Consider the following 15,319-nt stretch of genomic DNA (forward strand, 5'->3'; position numbering starts at 1 on the left):
ATACGGGACATGTAATTTAAATTGCTAAATTTAATTTCCACTTTCCTATTTATTTCAAATATTTAGACATGATATGACGGGTACAAGAAGATAACGTATACTTCGGATAACAAAACTACAATAAATCCATGTATTAAAAAAATAGAAATACCTAAATCTTTAGAAAACAAAAAGGCTAAAACATGAATCTTTGAATTGAAGAAAGTAATGAGAAATAAAGATGAAACGGAAAGATCAATAAAATTAAAAATCGAACAAGGATTGTGTATGCTAGGATTACAGACAGTGCCTTGTGATCGAAAATGGTGGGAGCATGTGACTTATATTGATAATTAGATTTTTATTAGTTTGATAAAAATAAATATTTAAACGAGAAATACGGGTATCCCGTCTAAATATTTTACCAAGTTTCTTATAATAAACATTGACAAATGACTATGTTTTAAAAAGAAACGATTATTGGACAGTAATTTTATGACAGATAGAAGACGGGACGGGACGGGGCAGGGTGGGACGGGACGGTTCAGGACAAGACGGAAAGGGACATGACGGGTTTTCCATTCTAAACTACACATAAAACAGTTCAAACTAAAGCCAAACCCAAATCCGATTTAACATCTCTAAGCAAACAGTGAAATATTTTGATTAGTTTAAAAAATAAACAAGTAATATCATTTATCATTTTCATTTAAATAATTTTAAAATTGTATTATGTAATACAATATCTATATTTTACAACTGTGTGTCTATATATAGTTTATCATATAAACTCATATAACAAAATTTTACCAAAATAGCATCTACTTAACAAATCGTAATTTTGTAAAAATAACTTCGCACGTACGTGCGGGTCCGTCACTAGTGTGAACTAAAATTATACTATTTTATACAGTCGAAATATTTTCAAAATAGTCAAACAAAAAAGTTAGTATTGCAATTTTTTGTTTGTTTTAATTGAACATCAAGAAGAGTGTATCACCCGGCTTTCAAATAAAGCCACAAATTTTATATATATATTAGCATATAATAAAATAATTTTGTATTTACTGGTCCTAGTCGCATAGTAAACGATTGAAGTGCGAATGAATTGAATTTCATATTCATCATTCTGGAGTAGTTTCATTATCATTACGTATTATTGAGGTTCTTATTATAATACAATTTATAAAACACAAACAAGATTAGAGCATATGCTCCTTCAGATTCCATTCCAATATATAGAGTTACGTACGTTGACTTTAAATTGTAATTTTGGTCTATAAGTAGCACATACATTTCTAACTTTTGAGATATCTTAGTCAAAGTTTTACACATAACTTTTTATATTTCTTCCCAAGAAGCCTCAGTATAAGCTTAAAGGTTAGTTAATTTAGTTGGTCGATCTTGTTTGAAGCTTAAATGTTCTATAGACGTTTATAGTTAATGCTTCCTATGCTAAGAATGCTTAATCCTTTGTCTTTTAAAGAAACATGAAACCTATGAAAACACAGTGTTTTGGTAATTAAAGAGATATTATATTCAGTTCTAATTTATTGGTTAATGTCTTTGTAGCAATGGCTCAAGATCAACAGTTAGGAGTGCTCAAGGCATTAGATGTGGCTAAAACACAACTTTACCATTTCACGGCGATTGTTATCGCCGGGATGGGTTTCTTCACTGATGCCTACGATCTTTTTTGTATCTCATTGGTCACCAAGCTCCTAGGCCGAATCTATTACCACAAGGCTGGTGCAGAAAAGCCGGGAACACTCCCACCAGAAGTAGCGGCCGCAGTCAATGGTGTCGCTCTTTGTGGGACACTTGCGGGTCAGCTCTTCTTTGGGTGGCTTGGAGACAAACTCGGTCGGAAAAAAGTGTATGGAATCACTTTGATCATGATGGTTCTTTGTTCCGTCGCCTCCGGTCTCTCTTTTGGGAACAGTCCAAAAGGGGTCATGACCACTCTTTGTTTCTTCAGGTACTTATCAAGTAGCTTCTTTTTATATAACCAAAGAATTCTCTATATATTTACAATAATATATAACCAAATAACTTTAATATTCACAATTAAATATCTAAAGAAATTTTTGATATCAGTTTAAAAATTATATTAGTAAGATAGAATATTAGTTGAGCTCTATTTTAAAATAGTACTGAATGAATAAAATGCATATATTACATATTAATATATTATCATAATTTTTTTTAAGACATACAAAAGTCTTCTACAACACTTATATGTAAATGAAGACGATTAGTGAATCAAATAAAAACAAAAATAATATTTAGTCATTAGGTAATTGATGTCAATTATACATTTTTTTTGTCCAAAAAGGTTTTGGCTCGGAGTTGGTATTGGAGGTGACTACCCACTGTCAGCTACGATCATGTCGGAGTATGCGAACAAGAAAACACGCGGTGCATTCATCGCAGCTGTGTTCGCTATGCAAGGTTTTGGGATCATGGCCGGAGGTATTGTTGCGCTCATATTTTCAAGCATTTTTGACCACCAGTTTCCATCACCAATCTATAGTGTAGACGCTGTTGCCTCGACTGTACCTCAAGCTGATTACTTATGGCGTATCATCCTTATGGTGGGTGCTCTCCCTGCCGGTATGACGTATTATTGGCGTATGAAAATGCCCGAAACGGCTCGGTATACAGCTTTAGTCGCCAAAAACCTTAAACAAGCCACACAAGATATGTCTAAAGTCTTGCAAGTGGATCTTGAAGCTGAGGAAGAAAGTTCTAATAAGATTGTTAGAGATCCTAAGCTCAACTACGGATTTTTCTCCAAGGAGTTCCTTAAACGTCATGGACTTCCTCTCCTTGGAACTACCTCCACTTGGTTTTTACTTGACATCGCGTTTTACAGCCAAAACTTATTTCAAAAAGATATATTTTCCGCGATCGGATGGATCCCAAGGGCGGCAACTATGAATGCCATCCATGAGGTTTACAAGATTGGCAGGGCTCAGACTCTCATTGCGCTATGCAGTACCGTCCCAGGTTACTGGTTCACGGTTGCCTTTATTGATATCATGGGAAGATTTGCAATTCAGCTAATGGGATTCTTCTTCATGACCGTCTTTATGTTCGCTATAGCCTTCCCTTACGAGCACTGGATCAAACCGGACAACCGCATCGGATTCGTCATTATTTATTCCCTAACTTTCTTCTTTGCAAACTTTGGTCCAAATGCAACTACATTTGTGGTTCCTGCCGAGATCTTCCCGGCCAGGCTAAGATCCACTTGTCATGGGATATCAGCCGCGGCAGGAAAGGCTGGGGCCATCGTGGGTGCATTCGGATTCTTATACGCAGCTCAGTCAAAGGATAAAACCAAGACTGACGCTGGATATCCACCGGGCATTGGTGTCAAGAACTCATTGATCATGCTTGGTGTAATTAACTTTGTTGGTATGATCATGACGTTTCTAGTGCCTGAATCTAAAGGGAAGTCTCTTGAGGAGCTTTCAGGTGAGAATGTGAGTGATGAGACCGCCCTGTCCGCGAACCCTACAGCTGGAAGAAACTAAAGCGTAAAACACTTTGGCCTTTACCTAAACCAGAACTCTATATAGTTACTTACTTACTTTGTCCATCTGATATTTTGTAAAATTAAACTATTGTTTATATTCTGCTGTGGATATATCATAATGTATTAGAGTGTTGGTTTTATTTTTCCTCTCTATTGCATTTTATTCAGAATAAAAATTCAAATTCTCACGTGAATTTTTTTCATATTGGTTTTTTTATATATTTTTAAAAATACTAATAAAGTTTGAATTAAACAAAAGTCGATCAATCGATATAAACTAGTTGTTGGTAGGGTCTAACATTGCATATTTGACTAAACTAATTTATTTATAAAAATCGTCTGTCGCTTCTGAATTTAGCTTATTAGTGATTGGGATATATATATATATATATATATATATGTACAAATGTAAAGAAACTTACAAAAAATGGTACGAAAAATGAAACTTATACGGCTTCTTTTGACATTGTTGATTGGATAGAGTACAAAGCATATGGATTACAAGATTTGCACTCAGGCAGTAAGACTGAAGTATTCCACATCACAAACTTTCGTACTTAATTAGTGCATCACGCGAAGGGAAATACAAAGTGTTGAAATGAAAAAAAATTATCAAACAAATCACAAAAGAACGTTACATTTTATCACTGATCAACCTCAGCCTCACCAGAGAGCTCTTCCAGGGACTTACCCTTTGGCTCTGGGACAAGGAATGTGAAGAGCATACCGACAAAGTTAATGACACCAAGCATGATCAATGAGTTCTTGACACCAATACCCGGTGGGTATCCTGCGTCCGTCTTGGTCGGATCCTGTGATTGAGCAGCATACAAGAACCCGAAAGCTCCAACAATAGCTCCAGCTTTACCTGTCGCGGCTGAAATTCCGTGGCATGTAGACCTAAGCCTGGCTGGGAAGATCTCAGCCGGGACAATGAAAGTGGTTGCATTTGGTCCAAAGTTAGCAAAGAAAAAGGTGAGGGAGTACATGATAACAAATCCAATGCGGTTGTCTGGTTTGATCCAATGGTTGTAAGGGAAGGCAATGGCAAACATGAAAACAGTCATCATGAAGAATCCCATTAGCTGGATAGCAAACCTTCCCATGATATCAATGAACGCGACTGTGAACCAGTAACCTGGAACAGTACTGCAAAGCGCGATGAGAGTCTGAGCCCTACCAATCTTGAAAACCTCGTGGATAGCGTTCATTGTATCTGCCTTTGGGATCCATCCGATAGCCGAAAAGATATCCTTTTGGAACAAATTTTGGCTGTAGAAGGCAATGTCAAGCAAGAACCAAGTTGAGGTACACCCAAGAAGTGGAAGACCATGGCGTCTAAGGAATTCCTTGGAGAACAAGCCATAGTTAAGTTTAGGGTCTGCCGCCCTTTCTTCAACCTCAAGTTCCACTTGTAAGACCTTGGACATATCTTTTGTGGCTTGTTTAATGTCTTTGGCAACTAAAGCAGTGTAACGAGCGGTTTCGGGCATCTTCATACGCCAGTAGAAGGTCAAGGCCGCAGGGATAGCGCCAAACATGACAATGATACGCCAAATGTAATCAGCCTGAGGAGGCGTTGAGAGAAACCTGTCTTCCTTATAGGTCGGTGATGGGAACTGCTTGTCGAAAATGGAAGAAACTGCGAGAGCCACAAAACCACCAGCCAAGATACCGACACCTTGCATAGCAAAGACGGCAGCAATGAAAGCCCCACGAGTCTTCTTGTTAGCATATTCAGACATGATGGTGGCTGAAAGAGGGTAATCACCTCCAATACCAAATCCAAGCCAAAACCTATTCATAACCATTTGTGTATTAATGAATATTTTGGGAGGTTGTATCCAATAAAAAAAAATAGTTTTTGGACTTGATTATTGTACCTGAAAAAGCAAAGAGTGGTCATGACACTCTTGGCCGTGTTTCCAAAGGAGAGACCGGAAGCAACAGAACACAAGATCATCATGATCAAAGTAAGCCCGTAGACTTTCTTCCTTCCTAGTTTGTCACCAAGCCATCCGAAGAAGAGTTGGCCAGCAAGAGTCCCACAAAGGGCCACACCATTGACCGCTGCCGCAACATGAGGTGGCAATGAGCCAGGCTTTGCGGACGTTGGATTAAAGTAGTAGAGACGGCCAAGGAGCTTTGTCACCAAGGACACACAAAAGAGATCATAGGCATCGGTAAAGAAACCCATACCGGCTATAACAATCGCCGTAAAATGATAAAGTTGAGTTTTCGCAACATCGAGTGCTTTTAGCACTCCTAGTTGCTGATCAGCCATCGTTCTTGCTTTTGTCTCTCCTATTCTCATGCAATAAAATTAAAAATTCTGGATTAATTTTTTTTGGACGTAATATATAAAAAATACTAATCCAAATTAACAAAGCTAGTCTCTTTTATTTTAATACAAATAAAAATGAATATTTCTTTTTTTACGGTAGATGAAACTATACATAAAATCAAATCTATTCAGATTTATTGAAAATACAATGAAACAATCAACAAGTTTTGCATGCAAAAACTTGTAACTAATCTTACCGTCACGATGTGTTAGTGGTGTGGAAGTACAAGGCAAGAGAAAGAGAGAGAGAGAGGTGGTTGTAGTTGTGATAGTGGTGGCTAAGACGGCCAATATTTATAGAAGAGATCGGAGAAGCATAGGCATCTTAAGGGTATATTCACATTTTTATTCAATTTAAAACATATTTTCCATTAGTTTTCTTGGTTGCTCTTCTGGATTTAGTAATGTGATGTTATTTAGTAGGAATCCATGACATCTATCAGATTTCTTATCATAGACCTATTCTATGTTTGGTCCAAGTCCAACCAATTAATTTAGTTATCTTATATCATATTACCTCGAAGGGATAAGCACCCTTATATATCATCAACTAATTAAGTATAATCCACACGAAAGTGTAATTTTCGAAAATGCTATAAAATGTGTGATTTACTACTACAATGTGTTACTCAATAGGCTTACCAATGAGAATATATTCGTGGTGATCATAAAAAAACCGGCAATACATCCATTGATCCATCGGTACATATCGCTACGACTTGAAGATTGACACGAACGTAAAATCACTAATTCGGTATAGATGAAAGATGTGGAAAGCAACAAACCTATATTCGTAGTATGGAAAAGTATATACACATACTAACAATTGCAATAGTTTGCAAGAAAATGTGAGTAAGCTTGAAGTTGACGTATATGAAAATTTTGAAAATATTAACATAATAAATATAGTGTGGATATATATGATACATTTATTATATTATAGTTTTTATTACAATTTTAAATCTCCGTACAGATTTTAGTTGACTTTTATTATACAAATTTTTTTCGTTCATCAAAATCAACATCTTTCGAATTAAACGCCAACGATTTATTTACAAGAAAAAAAAAGATCCTACAAAATAAATATGTAAATATATTTTTGATTTATTACAAAGATATGTTCAAATAATTTTATTTGGATATATGTATAGGTCAAACTAAATCCAAGAGACAAGGCTCCCACTAAATTTTTGTGATCCATGTAGTTTATATGAAGTTGTCGTTTTATTCTCAGAATTTGAGTATATACTTCCACAACAATATTATAGAAACTAGTTTAACAGTTAATCCATAGCATATATGGATTCTTTAAAGAGTAGTTTTCAACAACATTAACATATGAAGAATATAGTTATTAGAAATTGTTATTTAGAAGAATTTTACTTTTTATTTAACTTCTGCAGAAAGAAAGATTTCTATCATAAATATAAAATATTATTTTGCATGTCCACGTCTAATTTCTCAAAAATAATAAAAATTAGAGTTAACATTTTGTGTATTAATTTCAGTTTTTTGAACCTTGTACATTTCCTCGATCCAAGACCGGAGTAGTTTATATAGTTTCGTCTCAAGCGATATTCGAACCAGCGATCTCTAGGTTTTTTTTAAAGATCGTTACCAAATGAGACATTAACACTTGGTAATTAGATGTTTCCATTACAATATACTTGATCAATTAAATGAAGAAAAGCAGTACTAAATTGCAATAAATGACACTATTATCATCTTGATCATTGCATGATCATTGCAAAAACCAGTGGTTAGAACCAAACACAAAAAGAGTCAGAGTGCCAGACGTCTCTAGCCCAAATGGTTCACTTGGGACCTTCTCTCGAGTCTAGACACCCGACGTGTCTCCCACAAGTACTTCGAATATTTGGCTTCTAATTAAAATAGGATCCGACAAGAAAGATTACAAGTTAGAGATAGAGAGGTCACTTTAAGGTTATAACCTTCTTCAGTATATATCATTAGATCAATATTCGCCAAGATATATATCAAACACATATTGTATGACATTTGCCAAGTGAAGACAATATATCCAAATTATTCACAAAGATCTGAAAATTATAACTAATAATCAATTAAGTTTAATTCATTAATGCACCAACTTTTTGTAAAACCATTTTTATTTATGTATATTAGTTCTCCTTAGTGTTTTATATTTCGTCCTAATACATCATCATATCATTAAATCATAGACTATTCCCAAAAAAAAAAAATCTTATCACATTGTTTGAGCTAGAGTACTCTTATCATGTGTATATCCGTACTGAAGTCAACTTTGTTTTGGAAAATTCTACTTTGATTATATATTAAAAAAAAACGTTAAATGAAATGTCAACCGTTTATATATACAATAAGTCTAAATCTGTTTTATATATATATCTTGGATATGTATAATGTGTTTATAAAGCTGTGGCCACAAATTTTGATTCTACTTATCAGAGTATATTCCGAGCAAAAGTCAATGCAACCGTACAACAACACATTCCTACAAGATAGATGTAACCGTACAACACATTTCTAGATAAAGTCAGAAGAAGAGAGATCACTTTCAGGTTTCAAGTTAGAGTTAACATATATTTTTAGATAATATATGTCATGTCAAGGTATAAAGTAATATAGTAATATAGATAATATATATATTCACATATATGGGTTGACATTTTTGCCTTGTGAATTTAATATATTCAAAGTTTCTAACTTTCTATACTGAAATAGAAAAAAAAAATTAACCAGAGTTTTTTTTATCTCCAATCTAATTCCAATTCTTGTAACTGATACTAACTTCAATATATGATTAAGATTTGATTATATATTAGTGAAAAAATTATATAAGGTTTGTGGTAAGTAAAACCTCGAATATGTTTATAAGTTTTTGGATTTTTTTTACTTTGAAAATCATATGTATTCACTATTGCAAAACTAGTTTATACGTAATATTGAAATTGTGGAATAATATGTAATATTGGATACGTCGACTTTATACAGTCAAATTGCATAAGCTGCACATGTTAAAGAGGCTACGACATTTTCATATATAAAAGTAAGAGTTTACTTTTGCGTGCTGATGATCGAATTTTTGTTTTTAAATACAGCAAATTTGAGATGATAGCACCATTTTGATTTTTAATTGTATATAATTTGTGGCATCTTCAAAAAAAAAAGTTATAACTACGAGCAATCCAAGTTAAACCAAAAATAGAAATAATTTAGTAAATTTCGTGTTTGTAGAGAATCGATCCCTAATTTATACTCATTAGATAAATTTTATACAAGTGGAAGTTATTAACAAAAAAAATATTTTTTATTCTGCTACGTATTATTTTTTTCTAGTATATGTGGAAAAAAAAAATTTTGTTAGAGGTATTTGTCTCAGTATAGATATTACACTAATTATATTTTTTAAGATTCTGATGGTTAATCTTTGAGAATCTCGTTTAATGTTTGACCAAAAATGATAGGAAAAAAGTAATTTTTAGTTTCAAGCCTCAGAAAAATCATTGTTAAGCATCGGTTTCTGGTGTAGGCGTTTTTTGCAATAAAGTCATCACATTCTTTATTGGTTCTTGATTCATTTGCCCATGCATGCACTAAACCACTAGCTACTACACTCTTGAGATGATATATATATCCTACTAATCATTTTTGCCTCTCTTCCCCCTTTGGATAGTCTTGACAAAGATCTGAAACTTAACCTCTACTATCCTCCATAAATTGGATTTTTGTCTAATCATGTTGATTCTGTTAGTGTTGGAAAAACTTCAGTTAGGAGTTAGGACAAACTCAAAAACAAATACTATTGTAACAGTACATTACAAATATTATTGGTTTTGATTGGTAATTCCGTACCGCTTAGGTATGAATTGTCTTACTTCGACAATTACCTATTACAAAAGCGTTACTAAAATTTTTATTCTCAGTTTTTTATACAATTTTCTTGTACACCTTTATCTTCCAGCTTTGTATTATTTTGTAACAGTTTATCACTTCAACGTAGTTTCCAGCTTGTTTACATAATTTTATATACGTTATCAATCGAAATTATATATACTAATAAAAAAAAAATTCCTATAGTCACTTAAAATTTTTGTGGCTGAACCTTAATATTCGTAGGTATAAATTTTTTTTTTATTATAATCACGAATATATAAAAAAATTTTATACTAAAGCCACGAAAAGTTAAGTGGTTATAGGAATTTTTTTTACGAACATTATCTATACGAAATTTTGATTTGGTTTGCTCCCTATTAATCAAATCACATCACATAATCATTTCCTAATACATTATGTAAAAAACAAAAACAAATTTGCATATATAAAATCTTTTTAAACTTAAAAGTATATCGCATCCGAAGAGCATGCTCTGCCTCCTATTAGTTGGGAACATGGTATGCACTATGCCTATGCGCATCGTTCTCTTAATTAATTTTCAAATTCAGATTTATAAATGAAACTTAACGTGGAACCAACCATCCAACAGTTTTGAGGTTTCCTCTGTAAATTGCATTATCCATTAAACTTTGCTTAATTAATTGAAAATTCTATATTTTTTTATATATGAAAGTTCTACATTCATGTTCTTTTTTATTATTATTAAGTTTAATCAGACAGTGAAATCATAGTATTAGGTTATCATTATAAATTATTACTGAATTTGTATTTAATATAAAAATTCTACATAAACCTTGTTTGATAAATTTAAACAATCATAGGCGATAACTGCATGGTGAACCAAATTAAGACCTACCACTTGAAGCGCTTAAGTTGGTGTCTGGCAATATACTTATGGTATAAACTCAAAAGAAATATATAGTATATACACTTTTCTCCAAAAAATGTACATATATATATATAGCTACATTTGTGATCAAAAATAAAATGTGAAAACGACATTTTCTTTTGCTAAACGAAGGAAATAGAGGTGAAATACAAATAAAACAACTAACAAAAGAGTAATAAAAATAATTAATTTTTATAGAAAAATTCAATTTATATCATAACTAGAAGCTACTAAGAAAAATTAGATGTGAAAGACCAAAACTGATAAATATAAAAGAGTATCTGAAAAATAAAAATGAATACATAGAAAACTTTTAAGTTTTGAACACAAACACATACTGACAAATTTTGTTGAGCAACTAAATCCAATACCACCTTTTCCAAAATGTAATTATTCATTAAAAAAAAAATAAACTTTGTGACATTACATATTGATAATTTGATATGTGTGTATAATATATAGACGATATAAATATATTATTTTGTGTTCGTGCAAGAGAGTATATACCTCCTAAAAGATACCGCATATCAATCCCCACATATGTTCTATAAATTCCCAACATTTTTGCACTCATACCACCACTACCATCTCTTCAATCTCTCTTTCTCCTCCTCTCGCCCTATCTCTCTTACAGGCTACTAACTTTAAGGTCGAGAAGGTTAGTTCATATATGAAAATTTACTTCAAACATCATCATCTTTTTGAAGTTTATATAACTTTTTTTTTTCTTTGATCAACTATCTAATGTACGAAACTACTGAATTAACATGTTGTCTCTACTAAGAAATCTTTCCAAAAGAAAAAGAAAAAAAAAAGATAAAAATGTTGTCTCCTAATTGAAGACATGCGTTTCTCGTCTTTCTTAAAAACCCTAATAAAGAAAGAGTCAACCTAGTTTTGTTCTCTTATCCGAATAGCATCATAATGTCTTCATATTACATATTAAACCCTATTCTATATAACAATAATATCATTGCGAAAGTATTAAAGTTTTGTACGTGAAAGCAGGGAAGACAAGGCAAACCTGAGATGGCCGATCAACAGCTTGGAGTGTTGAAAGCACTCGATGTAGCGAAAACGCAACTTTACCATTTTACAGCGATCGTCATCGCTGGTATGGGTTTCTTTACTGATGCCTACGATCTCTTTTGTGTTTCCTTGGTGACTAAGCTCCTAGGCCGCCTCTACTACTTCGATCCGACATCACCAAAGCCTGGCTCACTTCCACCTCATGTTGCTGCTGCGGTCAACGGTGTGGCACTTTGTGGAACCCTTGCTGGTCAGTTGTTCTTTGGATGGCTCGGTGACAAACTCGGAAGGAAAAAAGTGTATGGTATCACTTTGATCATGATGATCGTGTGTTCTGTCGCTTCCGGTCTCTCATTAGGGAACCATGCCAAGGGTGTCATGACCACTCTTTGCTTTTTCAGGTACAATTATGATACTATATATATATACACTGACTCACTTGGTTTATATATAAATTTATTGTGGTTGCAAGATTTCAAGGATTAGGCCGTGAGGTTTAAATTTTAAAACGATTGTGTATAGGTTTTGGCTTGGGTTTGGTATCGGAGGTGATTATCCTCTTTCAGCCACAATCATGTCTGAATATGCTAACAAGAAGACTCGTGGAGCTTTTATCGCGGCCGTCTTCGCCATGCAAGGTGTTGGTATCTTGGCTGGAGGTTTTGTGGCACTTGCAGTATCTTCCATTTTCGACAAAAAGTTCCCATCGCCGACCTACGAGCAAGACAGGTTTCTCTCAACACCTCCTCAAGCTGATTACATTTGGCGCATCATTGTCATGTTTGGTGCTGTACCTGCGGCCATGACCTACTATTGGCGTATGAAGATGCCCGAAACGGCTCGTTACACTGCTTTAGTTGCAAAAGACATTAAACAAGCAACAAAAGACATGTCCAAGGTCTTACAAGTGGAGCTTGAGGTTGAAGAAAGGGCGGAGGACCCCAAACTCAACTATGGCTTGTTCTCCAAGGAGTTCTTGAAACGTCATGGGCTTCCTCTTCTTGGGTGTACCTCTACTTGGTTCTTGCTTGACATTGCCTTCTACAGCCAAAACTTGTTCCAAAAGGATATTTTCTCGGCCATCGGATGGATTCCAAAGGCAGCCACCATGAATGGTATCCATGAAGTTTTCAAGATTGCTAGGGCACAAACACTCATTGCACTATGCAGTACTGTTCCAGGTTACTGGTTCACGGTCGCGTTCATTGATATCATGGGAAGATTTGCGATCCAGCTAATGGGATTCTTCATGATGACTGTTTTCATGTTTGCCATTGCCTTCCCTTACGACCACTGGATCAAACCCGACAACCGTATCGGTTTCGTGGTTATGTACTCTCTCACATTCTTTTTCGCCAACTTTGGTCCAAATGCAACTACTTTTATTGTCCCGGCTGAGATCTTCCCAGCCAGGCTAAGGTCTACATGCCATGGTATATCAGCCGCGACAGGTAAGGCTGGAGCCATCGTTGGAGCCTTTGGGTTTCTATACGCAGCTCAGCCACAGGACAAGAGCAAGGTCGATGCTGGTTACCCACCAGGCATTGGAGTTAAGAACTCATTGATCATGCTTGGTGTTATTAACTTTGTTGGTATGCTTTTCACATTCCTTGTCCCTGAACCTAAGGGCAAGTCCCTAGAAGAACTCTCTGGGGAGGCTGAGGTTGAAAAGTAATTATGCATGCTATATCATATTTGTTTGCTAATTCTTCTGTCATTTTTATTTTTCACTTGTTTGTGCGATGCGTGACATGAAAGTTGTAATATTGCAACTCTACTTTTGTTTTTTTTGTTTTTTTTTTGTGTGTGACATATTGTGATCTTGGTGTTCATTGTGATATTGATTAATTTGTAATTTAAATTTCTTCTATAACACGCTATCAAAGTTAAGTGTTGTAAAGTTTATATCTTTACATTCTGCATACCAAGTTCTTACGTGCATGCATGTGATCAAAATCTCCACGTATTTTTTACCTTTTTGTTGGAAGGAAAAAAATTACAAAGCAAACTATGGTTAAAAAAAAACAATGAAAAAAATTAAACATTTTATTTTTTATCTCAGTTGGACAGTTTATAAATCAATCCTCACAACTGGCTGTATATTAAAAATAAAATAACAAGTAAGTCCACTATAGACAAGAACTTGTGTATTAAAAATCGAGTATATCTGCATATGCTCCAGGAATATCCTATGATTAGGGAATATGCTTTATTTTTAATAATCATTTTGACTTTTGCTAATTGATAACTAATAATCTCGATCATGACAATATATATCCAGATTGTTACTCCTCAATTGTCAACTATTAGAGTTGAACGATTCAGTAGCCAATAAATAAATGTAGAAATTTGAAATCCTTCTGACTTGTTTTGCATTAATATGTGTTAAAATTTACACACCCTCGATTTTCAGATATTTTTAAGATTCATTTTAAATTATTAAATTTTAAATTCACAATATTAATGTTTAATAATTTTGTTAGAGTAAGTTAAGGACTTAAACACTAGTTTTACATAGAAAATTGAAAACATTTTTTTTTTTTTTGTAAAATTATTAACAATCAATCAATCATAAAACATATACTGCATTCTTTATTTTGATTATACCGAGTACCCACAGTTTAGGATGCATATATGTAGAACATGATCAACATTACACCCAATTTTTTTTTTTTTTAAATATTGCAACCGTCCAGAGAGCACGTTTCATTCAAGTAATTTCTTGCTCAAGTCCTATATACATGACCATGATAATCCAACCCAACTACACAAAACATCGATCCGACTTGAAGCCGGCCGGACCAATCTTACCTAAAATTTATTTGGTAATGAGATTGTATCAAGATTAATGTCTATGACTAACATGTAACTATTGATTTTTAAGACCAAGTGCTAATAGCTCAACTGGTATTGGTAAAGATCTCTGGCAAAAGTTCAGAGGTCGCCGGTTCAAGTAGCGTTTGGAACGAAACCATATAACATGCTTTGATTTTGGGTATGAGGGGATGTATGGGCTTTAGCCCAGAACCTCTTTAATTATTCAAAAGAAAAACTATTGTTTTTAGTATATGATATAGATCTCGAGTCCAGGTTAATCTCAAAAGATACGGTAAAATTTGATATTAATTATATTTGGTACTCATCCATGGACCATGGTTAATATCACCATGAAAATAAGTTGAATTATGATGTCTTCAAGACTTCAACCACTTGAGCTGCTATAAATTAAGAGGAAAAAATATTATACGTACCAACTCATTACTCATGTATTATTAGTTTTTTCTTCTTTATTAGGTGCAATACATCTTCATCTAGCTAATAACACATTACTATTCTTCATATTATAAATGGATTGATTCTAATTTGAAAGTTGATAAAAATTCAAATGGTAAAACTTATATGATCGTATGATTTAACCATTTAATTGATACAATAAGACAAAAAAAAAAAAAGAAGGCGTTTATGTTGCCGCTATAACCAATCAATGATTGACATATAAACACAAATGGATTACTTACAAAATAAAATAGTCAAGAAGAAGCAGGCGATCACGTTTGCTCACATCTCTTTCTCTTTTTAGAATACTATCTTCTATATTTTTATTTCAATGTGCTTCGAAGTCTTCTTCTCTATAAATTGC

At 33.7% G+C, this 15,319-nt stretch overlaps 3 protein-coding genes across 3 annotated transcripts; 2 read left to right on the top strand and 1 right to left on the bottom strand.

The window, feature by feature from the left end:
* Positions 1-1,303: 1,303 nt before the first annotated feature.
* Positions 1,304-3,662, top strand: LOC17876022 (probable inorganic phosphate transporter 1-3). Its single transcript, XM_006282269.2, has 3 exons — positions 1,304-1,359; positions 1,552-1,957; positions 2,315-3,662. Exons 2-3 carry the CDS (start codon positions 1,554-1,556, stop codon positions 3,516-3,518), a joined length of 1,608 nt encoding a protein of 535 aa, XP_006282331.1. The 5' UTR covers positions 1,304-1,359; positions 1,552-1,553; the 3' UTR covers positions 3,519-3,662.
* A 286-nt stretch (positions 3,663-3,948) lies between these two features.
* LOC17875872 (probable inorganic phosphate transporter 1-3) lies at positions 3,949-5,819 on the bottom strand. The gene is made up of 2 exons (XM_006282012.2): positions 5,404-5,819; positions 3,949-5,317 (listed from the first exon to the last, which is right to left on the bottom strand). The coding sequence occupies exons 1-2, from the start codon at positions 5,802-5,804 to the stop codon at positions 4,165-4,167; spliced, it is 1,554 nt and encodes a 517-aa protein (XP_006282074.1). The 5' UTR covers positions 5,805-5,819; the 3' UTR covers positions 3,949-4,164.
* A 5,860-nt stretch (positions 5,820-11,679) lies between these two features.
* Positions 11,680-13,354, top strand: LOC17876505 (probable inorganic phosphate transporter 1-3). Its single transcript, XM_006282111.1, has 2 exons — positions 11,680-12,080; positions 12,202-13,354. Exons 1-2 carry the CDS (start codon positions 11,680-11,682, stop codon positions 13,352-13,354), a joined length of 1,554 nt encoding a protein of 517 aa, XP_006282173.1.
* The last annotated feature ends 1,965 nt before the right edge of the window (positions 13,355-15,319 follow it).

The sequence above is a fragment of the Capsella rubella genome, unplaced genomic scaffold, assembly GCF_000375325.1.
Source record: "Capsella rubella cultivar Monte Gargano unplaced genomic scaffold, Caprub1_0 scaffold_8, whole genome shotgun sequence".
NCBI classification, from domain to species: domain Eukaryota; kingdom Viridiplantae; phylum Streptophyta; class Magnoliopsida; order Brassicales; family Brassicaceae; genus Capsella; species Capsella rubella.